The sequence below is a fragment of the Elgaria multicarinata genome, chromosome 2 (assembly GCF_023053635.1).
Source record: "Elgaria multicarinata webbii isolate HBS135686 ecotype San Diego chromosome 2, rElgMul1.1.pri, whole genome shotgun sequence".
Classification (NCBI taxonomy): Eukaryota; Metazoa; Chordata; class Lepidosauria; order Squamata; family Anguidae; genus Elgaria; species Elgaria multicarinata.
In genome coordinates, this window is record NC_086172.1 from 84,877,335 (window position 1) to 84,904,226 (window position 26,892).

Genomic DNA, 26,892 nt, shown 5'->3' on the forward strand with positions numbered 1-26,892 from the left:
CAATCCTGTTCCCAAAGGCTGACCATAGTTACAGCTATTAAAGTGCTATCATAAAGCATTCTGTTGCCTTATGAGCACTACAGTGACTTGACCCACATTTGGATTAGTGCCACGATGGATAACAGAAGGCCCATTACTGTATGTATACAACATTTGAGATTTCGTTCTGGCAATCAAGAAGATTAAAGATCAGAAATATACACATTCGGAAATTTGTATGTGTGTGTGTACACATCTGTAACCATATTGGAATGAAGGGATGAATAACAACTATGAGACAAAATGTCAGGGATTTTACTGGGGGAGAAAGATAAAGACAATCTTACGTTGGCCGTCTTGTTTCCAGTAAGGTCAACAATATCTGAATTGCACTGACTATCGCAGATTCGTTTTTCTCTTTATGAAAAATATTTGATAGCAGCTGTTCAATTATTTCTTTTCTAAAAAGAGAAGACATCATTTGAAGTTTAACAATTTCACTGAAAAGGCCTGAAATTAGTCATGCTTAGTCTGGAAGTGCTTGTTAAATATATATATATCAAAAGCTGGACACCTATTTTGATATCAACCCTAATTTTTACAATTATAGGGGAAATTGTGAATTTCGGTACCAAGCATTTCAGTACCAAGTGTTCACAAACCAGTAAATCTATGAGCACATGACACTTAATGAGTTTAAGTGCTGACTAATAAACATTTTGGATTTGTAAATTTGCCCATTACCAACTAAGCACACAAATTGCCACCTCCTCTAGGTGCTTGAATGCAACACTTACAAACTACAACCTTACCAGGTGTACACCCCCTACCCAGCTCTAGTGCTGTCTCACTCTAAGCTATACCCTAGGCTGGGCGTGCCAATTATGTACTGCAAGTATCAGCTCATTGTATATGAAATTTCTTTCAGCCCTATTAAAAAGTGTACACCCTACATTTAACATGCGTAGCTGAAGGCAGTGGTAATTTGAATAGCTGAAGGAAAAAGTTTCCGTGGTATCAATATCATCATCTTTGCAAACTATCTGCTTGAGCTCTGTCCAAGAACCATCCTTTTTTAATGTTATTAGCCAAATGGATGTGTAATTCATTAGGATAGTACGAGAACAGTAGACCAAAACACAGGATAAGTTCAGATGCAATGGTTTAGCATTATAAGGAGGAGCAAGTGTGAGCTTCAGGCTCATGTGACTCATCCTCCCCCTTCTTTCCTCATTTTGTACATGAGGGGAGAAAGTCTAAAGCTTCTGTTTGTGACATGGAAGATACCAAGGTTCCCCCATTAAGTCTAACTATGAGTAAACTCATTTGTTCAAGCTACTTAGCCTACAAACAGTTATTGGCATAAAAAGGAAAATACAGAATTTGCTTACCTATGAATTTTCCTTTTACTTGTTCACCAGACTCTTTACCCCAACCCCCTGGAAGAGGGCTGTTCTGTAGAAACACTTGGCTCAGGGTTGGATTGGGAGGTACCTCCCACTTCCTTTCTAGAGACAGATCCTAGCAACAAAACAATGACAGCAAGGGACAAGCCTAGCATAACCCAACAAGGAGTCCAGTGATGACAGAAAGGAACATGTAGGAAGTGGACCACTGTCTGGCAAACAAGCAGAAAGGGAATTCACAGGTAAGCCAATTCTCTGATCTCCCCACTTGTCCAGAACACTGAAGCCTAATAGAACACTGGCCCACCAACCCAGGAAGTGGGAGAGAGAAAATGAAGTCAGGATTGCAACATGCACTGAAGCACCCTTCAGCCAAAGGCTGCATTAGTGGGCACACATTGTCCTTGCAGCGCCTATTGAATGTGTGAAGGGACGACCAGGTGGCCCTGCATGGCACCTCAGGAAGAGCCCTAGATCAGCTCAGGTCAAAACTCATTTCACAGAGCAAGCCGGTATTCCTCTAGGATGGGATAGAGCCTTAAAGACTGAGCCACCTGGAGAGGAAGATTTTGGAGACAGTTCTACTCCTGACCTTTATTATGTAAGTAATAAAGAGAAAGACTGCCAGATGGGTTAGATCTTGCGGAGGTAGATCTTTAGGGCCCTCTTAACGTTTAAGTAATGCCAGGTGCTGGCAATTAGGGCAGGAGGAAGAAGGGATGGTTCCTGTACATGGTGAAAAAAGGAGTTGACATCTGGACTAAAAGGAAGGCTCCTAGAGGACAGAAGATGCAGAAGGCTGGGTCAGGAGAGAGGGCCGCTGGGATAAGTGAGAAGGCAAGCAGTTCAGACACTTTGTAGGTTGAGGTAATATCATATTATCTCTGCTATTAATCTAACACAAAACAGAGACTTCTCTCAGCTGCTAGACTAGAGACCTTATGAGGGCCTGGAGAACTAAGTTAAGCTGTCAGGTACAAAAGCAGTGCACTACACAGAATGTGAAAAAAAGCAGTGGCACTAATAAAGTGTCTAACACAAGGTGGGTCACTATAATGACTCTGACCAGTGAAAGGATGGAACAGAAGGCAGCCCTGTCTATATACTGCGTTTTAAGGTTCAAGTCAAAACATCCTGTAGGACAGGTTCCCCAAGAGGACTTCCGAGAGAGCAGGTACACCCTCGAGGCCTTTAATTGTGCCCTCATAGTGCTTTCTATGCATACAAGGCATGTCTGCTGGCTTCCTGGTTCCTCTATAATTTTAAGTCTATGTACGTCAACTTGTAGTTGTGACACGCCCCCTTGCTCTCTGACTAGCCAAACTAATAGGTCCTTACTAGAGATGTGAAGGCCTGGAAAAAACCCATTGCCCCCCCCATTTTTTCCGTAGCCTTTTGGGGGGGGGTTTCTGAAAAATTGGAAAAAAAAAGAAGAAAAAACGGATAATGGAATTTTTTTTTAGCATGCTGAATAAAATGTTTAAGACAACGTGTTCAGATATTTACTTCTCAAAATGATTTCTAAAAACTATGTACAGTATCAGTTTATTACAATTTCTGTGAACCGAAGACAAGCAAGTCCTAAGCTGCAAACTGAGACTACAGCTCTCAAATGCAAGAGCAAGATGCATTTCTTCCTCTAGGGGGCACTGCCATTGAAGCAGAGACTGAAACTGATAGTGATAGCTATAGCTCAGAAAACAAGTCTGATTAAATTTCATGCACATTCAATGACTCCTGGTCCCCGGTTTTTCTCAGTTCTTTTTATGGGAATGGGTGCTTTATGTCATGACACTGTGGAGGACTAGCAGAGACATAAATAATTAACACTTCAGAACCAGAGCTAAGCACAACTCAGTTGTCTACAGCTACCTTCACTTTATTTATTTTTAACTGTAAAAACTGTCCAGACTAAGAGACCTGTATGCACTGTGGAGGCAGGAGAAAGATTGTCTCTACAGAAGTTGGAGGTGCTTCCTAATTCTACCCCAAGCCAAGTCTTTCTTTAAAAGAGCCTTCCTCTTAGTGGACTGAGTAGAGAGCACCCAAGTGCAGATCTTAACAAGCAGGGAAAACGGTCTGAAACCACAAACAGAACCTTTAAAATTTCTTCCCCCTGTGTGTGTTGGGGGGGGGGGGGAGAAAAGAGTAAAGCCTGATGCTAGCACCTACTCGTCTTCATAATGCTAAACCATGATTTGGTGTTATGTCTGAGCCAAGTCAGAATTCAGTGCGTTTCAAGTAAAAAAAGAAAGCCTTTAAACACAGATGACTTCTCCTTTCCCCCTTATTGGCTATTTGTTCTAGCTCTTGTTTTTGGACTTTTAAACCAAACTTCCTCTCCAAGAAAATGTTACAACACACTCCAGAGCTTCCACTCAAGTTCTACTGTTCTTCCCAACACAAGGAATGTATTCAAAAATACAAAACCGTGCAATAAATACACATACTCATACCACCCATGAGAGTCAGACAAGATTATGCCAACCTACTTTTCTAGTGTTGCAAGCAGTGGATCTGGTTCTGAACTGTTCTGTACTTGTAGCATCTGGTCTCTACTCAAGCGTATAATTTCACAGAGTGACTGGGACGCATTTGAATGTCTCTGAAGAACAAGAGCACAGTTTATAAAGAGTTCTACAATATTTATCAGTAGTTAAGAACACAAGTTAGGTTTAATGCAGATTCATCCATTTCCTAGATGGCAACACAAATTATGGATATTAATTATGCTTTAAATAAATTGACTGAGAAGTTGTCCCTTCTGCTCAGTAATCAGAACTAGCACCTTCGTATAATCTTATAATTCTGCCTACAACTCTGAACAACATTGAAGCTTGTGGATTTTATAAGCAAGCCCAGAGAAACAATTTAAAAATTGCCATACAAAATTTAAGTAAATATGAACAGTGAAATGTATTCCTTACATCTTCATCTTGAGAAGGGTGCACAATTTCAACAAGCCGCTGAATAATTTTCTCTTCATTTAGCCACTGTGGAGATATACGGTAAAAATAAATAAATCATTTAATTTATTTTCTCATTTATTTTCAAAAGGTTGTAGCAAACATTTATGCTCTTGTGCAGGCCGGCATACCATAAACTCTGCAAGCCATATGCAGACCCCTTTGTAATCTCCTGGATTCTGGGAGACCATTATTTGCAGTCCTTTCCAACTTTTGTAAAACACTGAAGGCCCAAAGCCAATCAGACGATATGAGAATTCCTGCATCTCTAGCTTACCCTCGCTGCTCCTCTCAATGGATTCAGAGCTGCATGGTGGAGCTAGCATCAGCTTTCAAGCCATATGCCACATACCCCAGCAGCATGGGAATCACTCAACATGTAAACTTCTGGGAGCAGGAAGAAAGGAAGGAAGGATGAACCAAGAGATGAGATATAGAGATAACTGCAGGAGTATAGAAGAAAAAAGGGAGATAAATGGGAGGTCAAGAGACTTACAGGCTGTGAAATGGCCCTGCGGAGAGTGTGGGATGAAGAGAGAAATAGGAGAGAATATTAATAGTGTAAATCAGAGACCTGTGAGTGGGGAAACAAGAGGGTACTAACAAATGGGGTGAACAGGGAAAAGAGGAATAAGAATAATTTTAAAGGGAAAGAATTGGGCAAAAATGGAAATAAAGTTGCAGAGCCCTCTCACATTGGTAAAAATGTAGAAGTTGCCTTCTGAGTGATTTTTGGACACTTCTGCTGTAAAGGCATGAGTGGGCAACATGTAGGCCAAAATATCTGGAGGGGCACAAGCTGCCCATCCCTGCTGTGAAGGGATAGTGCTACATATGTTTTTGGGTCAAAACACTCCAGCTTTCCATTTCATGTATCCAAACAAGCTGAAAAATGACTTTGTACATCAAATGCAAATCATTTTAAGTGCAGTTTATTAAGACCTACCACTAGTAGAGACAACGCTGAACCATGCTTGCTCTTCATGCCCAATGAATTTTAAATTCATTTAACGTGCTAGCAAGGTATTTTGAAATGTTTCCAGAATTAATAAAGGGTATAATATTCATTCATTTATATGGAAAATAACTGCAGTTTGCATTTCAAGCCACAAGTACATTTGTGAGATAAGTAAAGCTTGGAATCACTACAGCATATTACAAAAACTTCAGAAGTACAGTTCCCTGGTCTATTATTCCATGCTCCAAGATGTGTTCATGGAACCACAGATACATTTTTTTTCTATTCAGATAATAAGCAATAGTTGGAATATGGAAAACTACAAGCAGCTACAACCAAACTCATCCACAGTTCAAATGCATGATTTAAGTCAATGGTGACCTGCAGGAACTGGGCTGCAGCGAGAAGATCACTGTTCTGGTGCTATTAACCGCTAAGGGCAGCACAGAAGTAACAATTCTGATCAGGTTTGCTGGGGGAGGGGAGGAAGGTTTTAACCTCCCCTTTCACCAGTGATCCCACATGTGCATTTGGCCCCCAGTCCATTATCTGGTATTAGATGCAGCCCACAGGGACAGAAAGGTTGTCCATCGCTGATTTATGTGGTTGGTGAGTGCAGTATTTTCCAGACTGTGTAGGAAAAGGTGTTCTTTACAAGGGAATTCCAAGTATCTCATTAGTTTGTTACAATTTCTGTCTAAAAGACAATGCCATTCAACTTAATTCTTACAGCTGACATTTCAGAGGAAGTTACTCACATTTAATACTTCTTGCCTGGGCTGTGGAGGTTCTATGCATGTCAGCAGCCTGAGCAATAAGTCCATAATAGCAGAGGTCCCTATATGCTTTATAATGAGGTCTACAAAATCATGCTTTTTCTTTAAGAAATCCACAATCTGTGAAAGAATTTTAAAAATAAGAACAGTAAAATATTATAAAGCAAGTTATTTCCAAATTGAAGTGAACAGCTTTTCACTGGCAACTTATTGATGACTGAATTGCTGCATGTGTATAAATGCATGTATGGGTGGTCCCACCCCCTCTGGCATGTGGTCCTTGGAAGGTTAGCCATGAAAGAATAAAGACCTCATACTGAATAAGTTCCCCCACCCATGCCACAGTACCTAAAACAGCACAACTTCTTGCTGTCCAATAGTTCATATACAGCATTCCAAATAAATGTACAAACTAATGCCAGATTTCAGGAGAAAGGGAAGGTTTTGCAGGACATGGCATGTTCATGGATTCCCCCCTACCACAAAAACCTCATGATTTTTTTCTATTTTTCTTTTTAAAAGGTGTCCATATACACAAGCAGTGGGGAACTTGTACTTCAACACCTGGAAAGCCACAACTCCCATCATCCTTGACCACTAGCAATGCTGGCTGGGGCTGATGGGAGTTAAAACCCAACAACATTTGGAGGCGTTCGTTTCCCCATCCCTTACAGCAGGAGTAGGCAACCTGGTATCCTCCAGATATTTGGGTATACAATTCCCATAAGGCACAGCATGCATGGGCAATGGTCAGGGTTTTAGGAAATTGTTAAAACATTTGGAGGGCACCAGGTTGCCTAGCCCTGCCTTATACTGCTGTAATTGCATCTTTATTCAATTTTATCCAAAGGCTCAGTTTGGACAACACGTTAAGTCAACAGTGGTTTTAGAACTCCATGGTGGAGTTGTTACACTACAATTGAGAGTACACTACAGTTGTCTGGCAGGAAAATTCCACACAACAATGGAGTTTTTTTGGGAAAACATTCCATACAGAATATCCATGCTGTGCAGAGGAGAGCTCCTGCATAATTGTTGTGTTGCGTGTTGTATGGAGGGCTCTGTGGAGTCTGCGTTGCATTGACTTTTCCACTGGGTACAGAGTTCCCTGGCAAAAGTGGCGAAAGGAGAGAGTGCTGCTCTAGGAGAGCCGCTGGGATTGTTTTTCACAGCAATGACTGATGGGATACCATCGGGAGGACCAGGGGAAGAGAAAGGGAGGAGGAACTGTCAATCAAACAGATTTTACTCAACTCCACGGTAGCCCACAGTCACACAACAGTGGATTTAGAACATGTTGTGTCGGGATTACCCCCTAAAAACTCAACCGTTGAGTGGAGTTTTCACACTGCGTTGACTAATGTGTTGTCCGAACTGAACCAAAGAGTTGGAAAGTCTGTTGTTTTTCTTGATACACTCTGCTGATTTACACATTGCCAACATGTTGCTGGAAATGCAGCAGAAGCGAGTGTGTGTGCTGGTTCATGCACCACACATGTGTGTGAGCTTTCACTACAATAAATAACTCAGGAACAGGATGTTGTTTACTGATGTCTGAACCTGGAACTCTGAGTTGCTGGGGGACGAACAAGCCAGAGATTAATTCAAGTTCTGAGTTCGTCTTTTCACAACAACCTAGAATTTCGGGTTTGGACATCAGTAAGCAACTCTGGGATGAGGGGGCCCTGAGATATTTATCGCAGTGGAAATGGGCAGGTGCGCGCATGCCCTTGCTGCATTTCTAAGCATCTATAGCTTGTCAACCATGCATTGTTAGTGATGTGCGAATCGGGTCAGTACATGAACTAAAAATAACTATGCTGGATTAGATGTTTAAACACAAAGCTTCAAAACAGAACAATTATTAAATAATTACCTGTTCGGGTTTTCTACTAATAAGGATACTTAGCACCTTGCTGAAGAAACTGGCCAATAATGGATTTAGAGGGGGCTCATTTAGAAGAAAACTGTACAGTTTTGTTAGTAATGATTCCTCTTCTCCCAGTCTATCATTAATCTGTGAAACATCTGAAGTAAGCAGCTCACAAGATATGTTTGGATACCTAGAAAAGAACAGTTGACATTTTAATTTACTAGAATAAATTAATCTTGCAGATTTCTATTAGCCTAAAGGCCTTATGCAATAATGATCGATTTGCCATCATATGCAGTTTCAATACACATTGCACAGTTAAAAGTTTTACTTGGAAAAACTAAGGGCATACACAAGTATACATAAGTAAAGCAAATGGCAACTTTTGTTATTTTGTAGCCTACTAACTTTTAAAGTTGCTAGAAAAACACAAACACCTATGCAGGTTTCACTGATTTTCTATTTGTCACAATTATTCCAGTGGAGCCATTCTGGGTATTTGATTAAGTACAATATATACTGGAAAACTGGTGTCACCCTCATAGATAAAATGCTATTTATGTCAACAAAATAAACAAAACATTTCTATAAATTAAGGCTCAAAAACTATTATAACAGATTAAAGCACACATTCACACAAAATTGTGAACGAACAAACTAAACACCATTTACTAGCCAGCAGCATCCAAGGCCAAACAAAACAGATATATTTTTCAATCCCTCCGAAAAGACAGCAAGGAGGAGCAGTTACGGACCTCTGGGAGAAGGAGATAATTCCAAAGCCTTAGGGAAACAGAAGTAAAGGCCCTACTTCTAGCAGTGACAGCTCTGGATTCCTCCTCTGTGTAAAACAGTGCCTGTTTTCATGACCAAAGTAAGTGTGGGACCTGATATTCAGGTGGTAGAGACATTAAATATGTTGCAGAAGACTTTACTAGTCTTAACTAAATACATGATCAATAGGTTGCAGACAATGACAGTGCTCATGTCAGAGTAATCTCCCATCCTCTCCACCCCGCTACTGACTCCTGCACCATATGAAAAGCCTGCTTGCATAAGTTGCCTCCACCCCATCTCCCCACCTTCATGCCTGCTAAAGCCTCAGGAAATACTTTTAGGCAGGAAGTTGTAGTTGGGAGAAGGGGGAAAGGAGGTTATCTTGCTTGAGCAATCTTTACATACAACCCAATGAGTTATACACTAACTCAGCTTTCCCCAACCTGGTGCCCTCCAGATATGTTGGCCTACAAGTCTCAGTATCCTTCAAGTCAGCATGACTGATTGAAGAATGCTGGGAGTTGCAGTCCAACACATCTGGAGTAAATCAAGCTGGGGAAGACTGGACTAATACTATGAAGAGGGTCAAGTCACCACCCCAAACCATACAGATGCAACAGGCTTATTCTGAACCTCACTGAAATGTACAGCTATACTACCAGCCTGCAACCTGCTTTGTGATCTTCCCTCAACTTCAAGCTCCCACATTAAAGACATTTCCTACTTGTATCTGATTTTTTCATCCATGTCTTGAGGTGGCTCTTCTATAATGAATGAAACTAGATCTTCCAGACATTCCGATTTCAAAAGAAACTCTATAAGTTTGCGGTTTTGCGCTTTGCACTCTTGTAAAACATCTTCTTCATCCATCAATTCCTTCAGTGTTACATCTTCTCTCTCTAGAAGTGTGTCTATGTGGGATGATGAGTGAAGATCAAATTTCCAAAACATGCTGGTCTAGAGAAAAGGAAAAGCACACACGGCCTTAATTAAGGAGCAGTTAGTAGCAGTTGACTCCAATAGTCCATAGGAAAGCCATTCCCCCTACTCCCCTGTACTCAATTTGCATACAAAAGACACTATAGAAGCAAGATCAGAAAGCAGGGAAAGATGAACCAGTGTAAAAAAATTGGACTCCATGGAAGATAAATGGGTATATTAAAGTGCCTTGAATGATAAGCCAATGTCTTAACTTTTCAATGAAGTAGTTAGCCAGTTGAAGGATTTTAATACTTTGACATGTAACACATGAGATGTTAATGCAACAACAATAAGGAAAAGGTTAATTCAACTTAGAATTTTCCAGTATCTTCTTGCCCCTTTTATTGTAAGCCAGTTTACAGGGGTCAAACTCAAAGAGATTGCTAAATGCTAGTTGGAAGTCAGATAAAGAAACCCGAGAGGATTTCAACTTGCACTACTGCCGAGCCAAGCTCCTCTCAAAAGGTGTCTATGCACACCATTATCCTTTACTTCTATGAATGCTATTACCAGGAATAGAATTAAGCCCTTTATTAGCTTGCACCACAAGATCTGGCTTTGCTTTCCCTGGTCTGGGGTTTGACAGTTTGTGAAACTCACCATAAAGCCAACATTCAAAAGGAATTCCATCAGCACTACACATATACCTTATACCTCACACTGACTCCCAGCCTTAAGAGATTTTTTCTTCCCACTGCTGTTGATGCAAATATATGAAATGAAGCATATTTTAAAAATATCCATTAACACAAAATTTCAGAAACACTGACTATTCCCTTAACAAGTCAATGTTCCAGGATCCAAATTAAAAATTATAAAGTATTAAAAAAAATAGGTTCCAAAGCCAGAATTCCTTTCCCACTTTATAAAAGTTATAAACCAGGCCCTAATTGTTGGTTATCACAGAAAAGCGTATACTTCTCGAATTGCAATCTGTACCCACAAATGTTAAACCAAGGCAGCACATATACCATCTTCTGCTCGACCCAGTGTTCCCCAATCTGAGTCCTTTCAGATGTTTTGGCTTACAACATCCAATGGCCCCAGCTAGCATGGCCACTAGTCAGGGATGGCTGGAATTACAGTACAAAACATCTGGAGGAAGCCAGGCTTCAGGAAGGCTGCGTTAAGCAAAAGTTAGTATATGTGCCACCATCAGCTCCATGATGGAAGAAAAGCAGAATATAAATGTAGTAAAATCATATATAATTCTCACTGCTACAATAAACAGGCATCAGTTGCTTCAGCAAATCCCACTTAAGAAGAAAATCAGGAATGGAGTTAGCTAAACTGTCCTGTACACAAATTAAGAATTTCAGTGTATAGTAGTCTACAACAGTATTTCAAAGCCATCAACAACTTTGTAATTTCTCAGCTACCAGACTTGGATCAAATGCCCACTGGAAGCACCCATATGCAGAGCAATCTTTATGGAGAGTGATATGTGCTATTTTTCTGCATTAGTTCAGCACAATGACATCTTTAATTTTAAGGCTATGGCAGAGAGAAGCAGAACAGCATACACAACCAGCTCTGGATTGCCCTGTATCAAACACAGGCCAGCACTCATCTAGGTGCATGTGTTATGCTCTTGGTAGTAAAGAGAGAAGGGTATTTATTCTGCTTCTGTAGGGAAAACAGAATTACCAAACACAGTCAAAATTTGCCAGGCCCTGCCTTTGATACACAGGCCTTTTAAAATAGGGTGCAGTCCTCTAAGCATACTTATTTAGAAGTTAGTTGCACTGAAACCAACAATGCTTACTTCCAAATGCATGTGCTTAGGACTTCAGTGCCACTCACATTTAAAGTGTGTTATGTTTGGTTGACACACAAAAAGTGAATCAGAAGGATGATTTGGATTTTTAGTCATGCAAAGCCACCACCAAGATTCAAACCGAATTTCTAACATTCCATTTTCTTGGTTGGGAACTCCTGAAGTGTGAGCCCCCAAAGTTTAGTATTAGCTGTTTGATATACATTGATATTTAACTCTAAGACATTAAAAAGGCAGAAATGCCCAGAAGTTAGGAATCAATACAGACTAATCAACCAATTAAAATATTAGTGTGCTTACATAAGTTGTTCAAGTTGTATATATCACATATCATTTACACACACCGAAAACTGAAGTCAAACATTGGCTTATTTGTCAGGCTACTGCAACCATTTCTTGTTGACAAATAACTTCAATACAAAAAGCAAAATCAATTCTAAGCCCATTAAAGTAATAGATGTTCTAGACTTCAACCCCAAAGAAACTTGAAACTTTGTGAATGAACAGCTCCGATAAAGGAGTTTCAGAAGAATCCCTGTGGTTACAATTCTATGCAGATTTACTTGGGATATAAAACCCACTGAATCCAGTAGGATTTACTTCGAAGTATGCATGCATAGATCCTGCTGCATGAAAATTGTCTCCAAAATACAACATATAACCACTACGGATTTTCAATGAGTGAATTCAGGAAAGACTGTCAGTAAATAGCAACAAAAATAGAAAGCATACTACTGCAAACATGTTACTGTGTTATTTCACAAACTTTCTCCCAGGCAAGCTGAATTAGGGGCTGGTTTCTCAATATGGCAGATGCTGACCAGATTACTCCATCACTTTTCAACAGGAGGCCAGGACCCTTGGAATAAGGAAAAACACCACAAAATGGATCAAAGGGCAAATTACAGGAACCCTTAAAAGAAGAGAACTTGTCTTCATTAAACTTTCAGTACTATGACTATCAGGTTTGCAAATTTAGTTTCAACCTTTCAGTTTGGGAATGAAATTTCCATTTTTTGCTATAAATCAGCCTTCAAACATCTGGTGCCCTCCAAATATGCTGGTTGATAGTGCTCATCACCCCAGCCAGCATGGCATTAACTATGCTGGCTAGGAATTATGGGAGTTATAGTCCATCACATCTGAAAGACACCATGTTGGAGAAGGCTGCTACAGATGAATCTGTGCTCTTTGGCTTCCAGTTCAAGATGCAAAAAACTCGCCTGATTTCAGTCAGACTTGTTTGGAAGCAAATCCTATGAGTTTTATGCTTACTCCCAAGGAGAGCATGTATCGATTTGCAGCCTGGGCTAGAACAGACAGTGTAAGACTACACTAGTGTAAATTAAAAATAAGGTTCAGGACAGGCTATAGTATTTCACGTTTGTTTCATCCTCTTCAGGCAGACTATGCCAAACTCTTCTCATCATGTGCGCTGCCATAAACAGAGACTCAATATTATGAAAGTGGTTACTGTAAACCTAGCTACTCAAAATCCCAGTGCGTTTAGTTTAACAGTTGCAGAGATTGTGGCCAGCAAAACCTATATATGTATTTCATACTTTGGTTTTTGGTTAACAAGGTTGGTCTGGCTTGTTACTTACATGCCATACAAGAATTTTAAAAACTTTAACTGAAGTTTAAAGCACTGCACCTTGAAACACATAGAAGTCAATAACTAGCTATTTCTCTGCAAGGAGTGGAATAATGATATGGTTATGGCTAAAATTGTGCATATTAGGTTAAAAAGGATGAAACTTGGCACACTTATGCACTGACCCATACTTAAAATTTTAATATGGATCCAAGTAAACAATGACCCCTGGGGTACAGGAAAATGAAAAATGCATACTTCTGTCCTAAATTTTGTGCTCGTTCTAACCATAGCTTAAATGAAAAATGTTTCTGTATTGCAGTCAAGGTATGGCAGCTACAGTCGTGTGAAAAAGAAAGTGCACCCTCTTGGAATTGTATGATTTTACATATCAGGACATAATAACAATAATCTGTTCCTTAGCAGGTCTAAAAATTAGGTAAATACGACCTCAGATGAACAACAACACATGACATATTACACCGTGTCATGATTTATTTAACAGAAATAAAGCCAAAATGGAGAAGCCATGTGTGAAAAAGTAAGTACACCCTTACTGCTTCCATAGGAATTAAGATGCTAAGTAGCAGACAGGTGCTGCTAATCAAATGCCCGTGATTAACTGATCATCAGCAAGTATGACCACCTCTATAAACGCCAAAGTTTTTTTCAGTTTGCTGGTCTGGAGCATTCAGGTGTGTGTTAACATAATGCCAAAGAGGAAAGACATCAGCAATGATCTTAGAGAAGCAATTGCTGCTGCCCATCAATCTGGGAAGGGTTATAAGGCCATTTCCAAACAATTTAAAGTCCATCATACTACAGTGAGAAAGATGATTCAAAAGTGGAAAACGTTCAAGACTGTTGCCAATCTTCCCAGGAGAGGAAGTCCCAGCAAAACCACCCCAAGGTCAGACCATGCAATGCTCAGAGAAATTGCAAAAACCCCAAGAGTTACATCTCAGATGCTACAGGCCTCAGTGAGAATGTTAAATGTTAAAGTTCATGACAGTACAAATAGAAAAAGACTGAACAAATATGGTTTGTTTGGAAGGGTTGCCAGGAGAAAGCCTCTTCTCTCTAAAAAGAACATGGCAGCACGGCTTAGGTTTGCAAAGTTGCATCTGAACAAACCACAAGACTTCTGGAACAATGTCCTTTGGACATCCGAGACCAAAGTGGAGATGTTTGGCCATGATGCACAGCGCCACGTTTGGTGAAAACCAAACACAGCATTTCAGCACAAACAACTCATACCAACGTCAAGCACGGTGGTGGAGGGATGATAATTTGGGCTTTTTTTGCAGCCACAGGACCTGGGAACCTTTCAGTCATTGAGTCGACCATGAACTCCTCTGTATACCAAAGTATTCTAGAGTCAAATGTGAGGCTATCTGTCCAACAGCTAAAGCTTGGTTGAAATTGGGTCATGCAACAGGACAATGATCCCAAGCACACCAGCAAATCTACAACAGAATGGCTGAAAAAGAAAAGAATCAAGGTGTTGCAATGGCCCAGTCAAAGTCCAGACCTCAACCCAATTGAAATGCTGTAGCAGGAACTTAAGAGAGCTGTGCATAAACAAATGCCCTCAAACCTCAATGAACTGAAGCAAAGAGTGAGCCAAAATTCTTCCACAACGATGTGAGAGACTGATAAAGCAATACAGAAAACAATTACTTCAAGTTATTGCTTTTAAAGGTGGCTCTACAAGCTATTGAATCATAAGGTGTACTTCCTTTTTCACACATGGCTTCTCCATTTTGGCTTTATTTCTGTTAAATAAATCATGACATGGTGTAATATGTCATGTGTTGTTGTTCATCTGAGGTTGTATTTACCTAATTTTTAGACCTGCTAAGGAACAGATGGTTGTTATTATGTCCTGATATGTAAAATCATACAACTCCAAGAGGGTGTACTTTTTTCACACAACTGTATATGAATTGCCACAATCATGACTGACATGAGAGAGCTATAAGACAAGGCTCCCAATCTAGGTCTCAAATGGTGCATGTTAGTGTGTGGCTAGGATGAGACTCTTCAGGGAGCCTGCAGTGCCCCTTCCTGGCCTGGAGAAGCTGCTGCTATCTTCACACTGCCTTGAAAGGACCACCTATCTCCCTTACTCAACATCCACTCAACACACCCTCCTATGTCACTCAAGCCCTCCATGTATTCTCTGAACTGGGAACAGAGAGAGAGTAAGGAGTTACAGTGCTGTTAGCTGCTTTCAGTTACTTCAAAAGACTCAATTGAAGTACATAGTCTATCCAATGAATTAGCAAATGAATGTTAAGTAGTTGGAACACTTGAGAGTCTGCTTGGGAAATCCAGAGCTCAACAAAGAATTTTCTCTCAGGAGAGAAATTTCTCTCTTCATTGCACCACAATCAAAAGTCCCTTTGACAGTAACTTGACTCACACCACTGTTTTTGGGAAGTACATTTTATTGCCATGATAAAGCATTCCATACAGTGGTTAAAGCTGCTGTTTAACACCTGAAATCAAACCCAGCTTGTGATCGACCAACCACTGCTTGCTTTGCCTAAAAGAAAGCTGAACTTTTCTGATACTCATGGTGGCAACAAATTCCTAGGGTTGTATCCAATGTTAGTCTATCTTAGAGTAGGCCCATTGAAATGAATGGGACTTCTCAGACTAACATTGGGTAAGATCACATATGTTCTGTACACTCCAGAATGAATTCGCTCCATTAAATCCTTAGGAGACTGGCTTGTAGGCAGTAGTAGGACAATAGCCATCTGTACTGCTGCTATGGCTCTAAGTCAGGGGTGGGCAACTTGTAAGCCAAAACATCAGAAAGGCTGCAAGCGGCCCACCCCAGACTACGACCAGGTAAGCAGACCCAAGGAAACTGTGCCAAAGAGAGAAGAGACTTCAGACGCCACTGCTTGGTGTGTAAAAACAGCAGAACAACTGCAATTTCAGTATTGGCAAATTGTTCTTGAATTGGAGTTTTATACACTACACCTGGTAGGATCAATTTGGGAAGGAAGATTCACAAAGTATCTAATCACTGTTGTAGCTAAGCCCATGGTGTTTAACCTTGATCATGTGAACCATGTACAGTGGTTGCATACCAAATTTCTGCACTGTTCATGGCACACCATATGAAGCGCCTATTCTCTGACATGGCACTCTTATCAGATGCATGAACAGGTCAGCACCTCAGTTAACAGAGATAAGAAATGCAATGAGGCTGAGAGATAAAGCATCACTGAGGCACTAGATGGTGATAGGATCTGAAATTACAGATAATCCAGGAATTTGAAGGTGTTGTCATCAGCAAGGAATGCACAAGTCACCGCGATCAAGCACTAGATGAACAAGAGTCCAAGGAAGTCTTAGCTTTGATCACTCTCATGAATGACATCAGAAATAATTTTAGGAAAGATAGTGGTGACCTAACTTTGGATACCAACGACATAATGGATTCTGATAGAAGGGATATCATCAAAAGTGCATACATAGTGGCTCAGGAACAAAACGACAGTAAAGAGACTTTTTGATTGATCCAAACCAATTAGAGAACACAGAAAAACTACAACTGTTCTCTAGAAGAAAGCCAATGCCAAAGCAGAACACCCGTGTCACAATACTGAAGGATGACCGATTTATTCTCTAGATTGTAGAATGCTCTCCCAGGACTGTTATGCTAGCTCAAGGAACTTTTCCAAGTATGCGAATTAGCCATGGATAAAGAAGACTTTGTTATGGAAGTCAAGTCACTAGCACAACCTCCAGATACAAGTGCCAAAATGGTTACAATGGTAATGGATAGTGGCATTATTGTTCAAATGCTTTAATCAGGAACTTCTCAAACACTTATTTTGGAATGTTTTGTTGCAATATCTGGAGCATGCACACAGGCTGGACATGATACAGAATGCCTCGATCACAGAGAGTCTAAAGACAGCATAAAAAGAGGTAAAGATTTGAAGTGGAATATGGCTCCTTAATTAAGAGTGCCCAGTAACTAGCACAGCTTCCCTGGTGTCCATGAAAACTGCCAATGCAGTGCAGTGGCTAAAGTGCTGGACTGGGAATTAGGAGACCTGAATTCTAGTCCTCGTTCAGCCATAAATGAACTGGGTGACATTGGGCCAATCACTGACTCTCAGACTAACTTACCTCACAGATGTGAGGATAAAATCAAGAGGAGGATTATGTATACTACTTTGGGATCTTTGGAGGAAAAGCGGGATATATACGTAACAAATATAAATAAATAAATAAAAATTGAGGGTTTCATCTGCTGGAGGAAAATGTTACCTCAGTTTTAAAAAGAAGGCAAAGAGGCATACAGCAAATAAGTATTATGTTTACCTGGCAGAAAAGACAAAAATAACATTGAGCCATGCTTGCAAAAGAAACCTGATATTATACAGTGGGTACAAGAAGATCATGATTAGGACTGTAAGCACAGAATTAGTTGTTATATGGGTGTAATGTTGCAAAGAGGTCAGAAGTCAGGTTGGGATACATGGAACATATTCCAGATGTCTCAAATGCATTTCTGACTCTGGCAGAAGCCATGTCATTGTTCCAATAAACCATGAGGCTACTTGGAAGGTTTGCAAGTACCTTCGGAAGGTTTGTAAGTACATCATAGAATGAGTGGATTGTGCAAAGTAAATAAGGTAAGGCAGCATCTGTTTTCAAGAATGTCACAACCCCTCGAGAATACTCCAACACCACAGACAGCACATGTATGGAGAAAACAAGTCCTGCACACTGGAGTTGGGAAGAGAAAGGTGGTTAGCAACCAAAGTGGACAACTCCTAGCCAAGCATAGAAAAAATGCTATGAAGCAAATATAACATAACTGGACAAAAACATGCAGAAGTCTCTGCTAATAAAGCAGTTGCAATTGCACTATTTGCCAATGTGAAGGGAAGCACTATTTACCAGAGATATTAAGTTACTATGCTTAACAATTACGCTTTCTACTGAAGCAATGGTATTATTGTGTTACATCATGAACACACATGCCTTGTTGTGTTTATTGTCTGGTGAATGTCCATTTCATATTTGTAAGCAAAAATATTTTTAAAAAACTAAGACGAATTCACTTCAAAACAAGAGTTAGATGTGGGGATCCTTAAGAGGAAAATTATGCATTATACTTGCATGTCCATAGCCAAGTTTGACACTTTTAACACAAAGCACACCGTTTGGTCAAATATTAGCTTAATAATATACTGTAAGCTAACTTTAGCATGTTCTTTCTTTCTTTATTACATTTTTATAATGACCAATAGTCAAGTCTCTTTGGCTAGTTCACAAAAACCCATAAAACACAACAAATCAGAATATATTTGAAACTTTAAAAATTAAAAATGTCATATAAAACCAAAATAAGTTACAGTCTAAGAAAAGCCTGTGTAAAAAGGTGTTTTCAGAAGGCGTTTAAAGGATGTTACATTTTCTGACTCCCAAACCACACGAGTTTAGCATTATTATTAGCATTATTGTAAGGAAAGACCATTTGCTTATCCCGTATCTATCAGTCAAGAGGGCATCTGTGGAGACACTCAACTGGGTTCTGCATTACAACTGAGAAGTTCAATCATAATTGCTTTTGTATATGTGTATTTTGTATTGTTGGTATCACACTATCACCTTGTCTAATATTTCTTTTGTTCTCAGAAAGGCTGCATGAATAGGAAGTTCATGGCAACTAAGAGCAAGAGGATCCTGACATTAAGAGGCTAGGCTACCTGCCTTTATTATTTACTGATCCATGTCTTCTACTGTAACTTAATCAGGGGTGTTGCCCTTCTGGAATATACAAAGCTTGGGAACTATGAAGAAATGCAAATACTTTCCTGGCTACCAAGTCACCACACTAGTCATGTAACCCATGAGAGTACCTTGAAATTGGCCAATCTATAGGCTTGGCAGGAAACTTGGTCCAATCCTGAAGCATCCTCACCCCTAGAAAGATCAACAGGTTAAAGCACCACCTGGGCACCTCTTGTGGAAGCTCTTGTTCTGTGTATCTCTGCCCAGCTTCCCTTACAGGCATGCCTTTTGTGATTCTTAGGTCACTTTAATTTAATCAAGCAGCCAGAAATCTCCTTGAGGCTCCCTTTCATTTTCTACAGTCAGGCTATTGATCCCTTTGTTCTACCCCATCCTGAGTCTGTCCCAAATCATTGTCACTTTGTGCTCCCAATCTGAAGAAAGTTCCTTTTGATCATGGGACACAGTAGGGACAGACCCTTTTAATACACCTCCAAGTTCTGCCCAGGATTTGCTAGGCTCTCAGCTTATTCATCATGAACCTTCCTAGCATTCTTTCCCTCCTAATCTGTTGCCTAATCCACATTTCTAGGCATTGTCTCTGACTTCTTTGCTTGAACCACTTCAGTGTCTTGTATGCCTAGACAGATAGATCAGTTGCCTTGTATCCCCCAAAAGAACTTCATGCCCTATGAAGTGCCCATTGTTGCATTTTGCCCACGGCTGTTCCAGCATGGTCACTCAGTTGTCAGAAGGGGTACATGAGGGCATCTTCACATTTCTTCACGTCAGTGACCCACTGTCTCAAACCTACAGGGCAGCTGTGTATCACAGTGAAGTGACATGGCATAAGAATGTGAGTACCATGTTATCTACTCCAGCATTGTTCACACAATGGCCAACAATGTCCCTGAAAGATCTATAAGGAGGATATAAGTACAATAGCACCCCCCAACGCACACACAATGTTTCCCAGGAACTGGCATAATGCCTCCGATACTGTAGCTAATACATAGCCATCACAGCTAGTAGAATCTCACCCCATTCAGCTTCATAGCATAACCCTAGATTCTAGTACTGAGCTGAGAAAAACTTCTTGCTATCCACTTTCTCTACACCATGCATAATTTTAGACATTTCTATAATGTCTCCCGTTATTCACTTTTTTCTAAGTTAAGCAGCTCCAACCTTTGAAACCTTTCTTCACAGGGTTTGTGAATGCTTGATAATTTTGGTTGCCATTTTTTACACCCTTTCCAGCTCTCCAATGTTTTTTTGAGGTGCAGTGACCAAAACTGTGTGCAGTATTCCAAGGGTGGTTGAATGATAGATTTGTATAATGGCATTATTGTACTGGCAGTTTTATTTTCAATTCCATTTCTAATTATACCGAACATGGAATTCTCCTTTTTGACAGCAGCCACACACCAGGTTGACCTTTTCATCAAGCTATCCACTACAACTCTAAGGTCTCTTTCTTGATCAGTCACCCCATCAAAGCATACATGAAGTTAGGATTTTTTGCCCCAACATGCATCACTTTATACTTGCTTACACTGAACCACATTTGCCATTTTAAAGCCCATTCTCCTAGTTTGGAGAGATCTTTTTGTTTTAATCACCCTAAATAATTTGCTATCATCAACAAACCTGGTCTCCTCACTGCTCACATGCAATTCCAGATCATTTATGAACAAGTTAAAAGCACCTATCTTATACAGTTCCTTGGTGAACCCCATTACTCCCTCCCTTCATAGCTAGAATCGATCATTTATTCCTACTCTCTTTCTTTTCTGTATCCAATTACCAATCCATAAAAGGATTTTCCTTTTATCCCATGTCTGCTAATCTTGCTGAGACTTTAGTGAAGGACTTTGTCAAAATCCTTTGGAAGTCCAAGTAAACCATGTCTAGCAGATCATCCATGTCCAGATGTTTACTGACACTCTCAAAGAACTCTAAAAGTTAGTGAGGCAGGACTTACCTTTGTAGAAGCCATGTTGATTCTTTTTCAGCTGGACTTGCCCTTCTATATGCTTGTTAATTTTACCTTTAATAACCCTTTCCACCAATTTAGCCAGAACAGACATTAAGCTAACCAGCCTGTTAACTTCCTAGATGCCCCAGATCACTTTTTTAAAAAATTGGCATTCCATTGACTGTTGTCCAGCCCTCTGGTACAGAGGCCATTCTTAGGACATGTTACATTTTTATTAGAAGAGCAGCAAATTCACATTTAATTTTTTTGGATACTATCTGGACCTGCTAGTCTATTGTTTTCAATTTGCCGATAAAATCTAGAACTTCATCTCTTGTCATCACCATTTTGCCTCCATTCCTCAAACTCCCTTTCTGAAAATATCAACTCAGGTATGGCTATTTGCCCTACATAATCTGCAGTGAAGACAGATGCAAAGAATTAAGCTTCTCTGCAATCTCCTTATCCTCCTTTAGTATTCCTTTAACGCCATTGTCATCCAACAATTCAACCACTTTCCTCTACACAGCTCAGCCCTCAGTTTAAAACAGAAATGAGCAAAATCCATCAGGTGAGTCTCTAGTAATAAGCCTTATACTACCATATTCTTATACAATATATCTAAATCTAGACATGAACAGCTACTTTCAAGGTTTAAAATTATAATTCCTTTCACAAACTCTCTCATGAATGTACGTAAGAGATTTCCACCACAAGTAAATTTCTCTGTCCACATATCAGGGGAGAGGTAGCACATGCAAGGCAAGTATTGACATCAGGCTTCCCCTCCCCGCCTAACAAGTCCTGAAAATATTGCATCTATTTCACCTCCGCTTTGCATCTGCTTTAATTAACAATGTGATGTTTGATGCAACGTGCAAACCCAGAACTCTGGGTTGTTGAGGGACAATGGTTTGTTGTTGAGTTACAATTATGGGCTGTTTTTCCCTCAACCCAGAATTTCGAGCTTGCACCTCACATCAAACAACCTAGGAAAGGAGTGTTCCCAAGTTATTTACAAAAGTGGGTGCAAAGTGGATGTGGTGAACATGTGGGAGGCAGCACCTCTTTGCTGTGGTGTACCCCTGCCAATTCATGGGTTCAACAACCCAGGAATTGGTGTTACATGCAAACCAGGTCAATGTCAAAGCCAAATAAATTACCAGTCTTGAAGATATGTACACAAGGAGAGTACAAAGTTAGACATCGAATTTTCAAATCGGGAGTAACAGACCAAACTAGCAAAGTTTCAGTGAATTGGGGGTAGGGATTGGGAAGCAGCGCCTATCAGCAGGAAAAGTTAGAGTGCAAGTGTTGGTAAATTGAAGTTTGCTTCTACCTCTGTTGCTATTGCAACGCCATGTCTGCTGACGGCTTTTCCACTTCTACAGCTCTGCGTCTGACTGCATATCCATGATTACATATTATGACCCCATTTAAACCCCATTCTCCTCCACTAAACAGGAAACTAGCCTTTCATACACAGTGTACTACTACTTTCCAAATAGGAAAAGGCATAGATTCAACCTAATTTTGTCTTTCTCTCCAAATCCTTTTGGTATGCTTTTCTGAAGTTTGAAAAAAATACTTCCAGATTGTGTGAGTCATCTGATTATTCCAGCTCATCAGGCTGGAGTTCCATAAACACTAGAAACCCATGCTCCGTTATAAAGCAACATAAAAAAAACCATCTCCAGCAATGCAATGGGGATTCTCATTGAATGGTATGCAATTTTGTCTCCAGAAAATTAACTATACAAATGCACAAACTCCTAACAATTTTATTGTTATGGTATTGAGAAAGCCTGGGATTAACACCAATTCCTTCTGCCAAGTTCAAAGTTTATGCTCAATCTTATTCTTGCTTTAATTATGATAATCACCTTTTAAAGAAAATGTGATTGAAAAAGCTTCTCTTCCATATTCTATAGCTGCTTGCCATTCATGGTTATCTTTGCTTATGGGTAGTCCTAATGCAGCAGCATTGCTTAAACTAAGCAGGAATTGTCTGTCAGATGGGAAACCACATGGCATCACATATTAAGTGCAGTATATAAACCATATACAACCAACAAGTAGCTGAAAGCTCTAAGAACTGAATGTTTTGAAGGTATGTGTTCCTTCTACACACGCCATACAATTGCAGCAAAAAAAACCACAATGTTCATACAGAAAATTAAGAGTGCTGCCTGAAGTTCTTCATCTTGCTAAATGCAAGGAGACATTTTTGTATGTAGATATTTATAGTATTATAGGATACGTAAGAAAATCCTCTAATTACTTACTTTCTTATTAAAACTTCTGGTGAGCAGAATTGTGTACCCTGAACTAGAAAGTGTTCATCACCTATAATACAGATAATGTTCAATTTTTAAAGAAGCATTTCACTGGATAAGAGTCTTTACATATTTCAGGATGCATCTCACACTTGGGTTTCTTTATAAAGCTCACCATTTTTAAACTGTGTGTTTCCATCACACTGTCAGTTTTCAAATTTGTAGGTCATCATCGCGCACTGGCCAGGTACTTGCATTCAGAAAAGTACAGTACCCTGTTTAAAAAGGCAATTATTTCCAAATGCTCCCTCACCCTCCAACTCTTAGTTTTTACAAGGTCACTCAGGTTTTCAGCAGAAACACGATGTGAACACATTTTGGAATTCTAGTTTTAAATTACTGGGCTGTTTTATATTCAAGTTAGAAACTTACCAAAAAGTCACTTTAATATCAGCAAGATTAAATTTAATCTCATCATACATCTGTATTTGTCTTACCTGCACATTTTTCACTCACAGTTCTATCACCATCAAAAATTGAGCTACTGAGTCTATTATACTACCTAGAAGCGACTCTCACACTTTTAGTTAGATTTTTGTTTATATACTTTGTACAATCCAAATGTAGGAGGAAGACTGGTGCAAACAGTGTTGCCTGCCCTTTATAAAACTGGGAACAGGCCACAGAAGAGGTATGTGCACTGTCACAATACGTGTCAACCTTAACCATCAGGATTCCATTCTAACGATTTTGAAGCTGGGTTTAAATGCTAGTCAAGAAAGAATCGGGGTATGGTGGCAATGTGGTTAGTCCACCGCTAATGTCCTCACATGGTTAAGGAACAGCCTGGGTTAGATCTACAATGGCCCATAGTGTTCTCATATTATCAATATGGTATAGGTAGTACTCTACTGACCTAAGTATTAAAAAAACATATTACAACCCAAACAATTATGTGCTTTGTTTTTCCATGGAAAATTTCCATTTCATAAGTTCTTTAGTAACAAGAATGGATGCCGTTTGCAAATACAGTATTAGGCAAGTTTGGCAGTTTCAAAGTTGCATTTAATGCTTTTCAGGTGAATATTCCTAGTATACATATGTAATTGAATTACAAATATGTTTCAGAGTGAAATGGAACTAATAGTGACAGTGAAGCTGAAGGTGCCCCAACAACTTTAGTGGAAGAGAGTTGAATTTTGTTGAAAGAGATGAGTGGTTGTCAAAAGGTTATACACATTTCTTTGGGTTGCTAAAATTAGTGTGTCAACAGTTTTCAGTACCTTTGTTTTTATCCTTAAATTTATGCAATGTGAAGGAACTACATGCTATTTTTCTTTAAATTAAGTGTGCTTTAATTTTTTTCATCTATTATTTCAGATCAAATGCATTGGGACAAAAATTAACAAGGAGTACTTTTTTTTTTTAAAGTAAAATAAACATGCTTAATTTTCTCTCTCTCCAGTGCATCAGAACATTTTTGGATGCTGGCTGAAAATTTTCCTATGCAAATAAACCTATTTATTTATTTATTGCATTTTTTACTGCCCAATAGCCAAAGCTCCCTGGGCAGTTCACAAAATTAACCTAATTTTGCATTGGAAAATTTACCAAAATATCCACATCACTGCAAATTGAAAGCTTTCTTATACTCAATTAATACTACGTGCACAGTATTTTAAAATAATACAGCTTTAGTATAGGTAATTCAGCTTTAGTACAGGGCGGGGCAACTTGAAACCCAACAGATATTTTGCCCACATCTCCTATCAGCTCTAGCCAGCACAGCCAATGGTGTGGGATGATGGAAGTTATAAGACAAAACATCTGAAACATCATGAGTTGCCCACCCTATGCTATATGTAGATGGAATATTATGAAGTGTTTCTGAAAGCAATCTTGTTGAAATTAATACAAATGAAAGCTTCTCATCCATCACTCAGCAGTAAGCAACCTGGTGCCCTCCAGATGTTTTGGACTACAACTCCCATCAGACATACCAAGCAATGGTAAGAGATTGTTTTGGATAAAACCCCCACATTTTGAGAGCACCAGGTTGCCTACAATTATATAAACCTGGCTATTCAAAATATCTGTCCTTCTTTAAGATGCTGATCTTTTATCTTTTATTCAGAATTCTGATGAATGTAAGTGCCATTTCCATCTTCATCTGGACTTGCCATTTTTCTCATGTTTTACATGCATTATTTAATCCAAAAAACACGTCTCCTTGCATTTTTTTACTAGCTACTACATATTACAGAATTTATCAGCATGTAAGTACTCTTGAATATCCTCTCTTCAATATTCTAACTGCTGTGATATTTTAGCAACAAAACTATTTTCAGAAACCAATTGCTGCATATCACATTTCCCATCCATGCACAATTGAATGACATGGCTTCTAAAAATTTGTGAACTGCACTTTTATGGATGGTTTCAAAAATTATTTCCCTACTCTTAACATTATTATTTTGATCCTTCAGGCAACGACTTCTTCTCCTGCTACCAACTGGGATCAAGATCCATTCACTGACTTTCTCCTCTCAGCAGCTCTTATGCTAAACCAAGCTGCACTGTAATTAGTTTTAAAAGTAGTTTGTGAGTTCTGGGCCCTAAAGAAAGCTGGCAAAGTCCCTTGTGTGTGCACACTACTGGCTAAAGTGGCAAAGTATTGAGTTGCAAATTAACAAGTTAGATCACCTTTACCAATTACGTGAATTAAAGATTAGAATATTTAGTCCTACATCAATCCTCCAGGTTTTGCACAGAAATCCATATAGCTTCATTTTAAGCATTCACCAATATTCATTTCTGGGCATGGTGCTCAAGCAAGTGAGAGCAGCACGTCAACTCAGGCATTTCTAGATGGTTATCTGGGGCCATTCAATCTAGCATCTAACCTGACTTTCATACAGAACTGCCTTCACCGATCTGTGTGATGACCTTCACTAGAAGAGTACAACCTCTCCTGGACCTCTCAGTAGTTTGGTAACACTGATTATGGTAACCTAGTTCCCTTCAGATATTTTGAACTACAACTCCCATCAGCCCAAACTAACATGTCCAATCGTCAGGAATGCTGGGAATTATTGTCAAAAACATCTAGAAGGCACCAGGTTGGAAAAGGCTGGATTAAGATAGACTCCTGAAGTGCCTATTTGGGAAGGTGTTTGGCAGCACTGCAATCCTGACATTCTGCTACCTAAATGGCAGATTTCAAAAGACGGTGCTTGGCATGTCCTGCTGCATTCCACAGACCTCTATTGTTCTCCAAGATACCATTCTCTTCCCCTGTTTAACACACAGTAAGGCAACCCACGCCTCTCCCACTTTCCCCCACCATCCAGGGGGCGACCCATGCCGTTCCCACTTTTCCCCACCATCCAGGGGGCGGCCCATGCTGCTCTCACTTTCTGCCACCATCCAGGGGGTGATCCATGCCTCTCCCACTTCCACCACCAACCAGGGGGCAACCCATGCCTCTCCCACTTTCCCCCACCATCCAGGGGGTGACCCATGCCTCTCCCACTTTCCCCCACCATCCAGGGGGCAACCCATGTCGCTCCCACTTTCCCCCACCATCCAGGGGTGACCCATACCTCTTCCACTTCCACCACCAACCAGGGGGCGACCCATACCTCTCCCACTTTTCCCCACCATCCAGGGGTGACCCATGCCTCTCCCACTTTTCCCCACCATCCAGGGGTGGCCCATGCCTCTCCAACTTTCCCCCACAATGTAGCTGATCAGCCATGTTAGCAATGTGAGGACAGCAACCT

At 40.0% G+C, this 26,892-nt stretch overlaps 1 protein-coding gene across 7 annotated transcripts in view; it reads right to left on the reverse strand.

Annotated features, from left to right (window-relative positions):
• PPP6R3 (protein phosphatase 6 regulatory subunit 3) overlaps positions 1-26,892 on the reverse strand; it is a 71,638-nt gene that overhangs the window by 32,135 nt on the left and 12,611 nt on the right. For 4 of the 7 annotated variants that reach the window (XM_063117055.1, XM_063117051.1, XM_063117049.1 and 1 more), the window contains 7 exons: positions 12,226-12,352; positions 9,460-9,692; positions 7,962-8,148; positions 6,068-6,205; positions 4,313-4,378; positions 3,878-3,990; positions 327-440 (listed from right to left, as the gene is read on the reverse strand). In XM_063117055.1, coding sequence (XP_062973125.1) covers positions 327-440; positions 3,878-3,990; positions 4,313-4,378; positions 6,068-6,205; positions 7,962-8,148; positions 9,460-9,692; positions 12,226-12,237 — 863 coding nt within the window. In that variant the 5' untranslated portion in view covers positions 12,238-12,352. The remainder of the gene's footprint in view (positions 1-326; positions 441-3,877; positions 3,991-4,312; positions 4,379-6,067; positions 6,206-7,961; positions 8,149-9,459; positions 9,693-12,225; positions 12,353-26,892) is intronic. The other 3 variants (XM_063117054.1, XM_063117052.1, XM_063117053.1) reach the window with 2 other exon arrangements.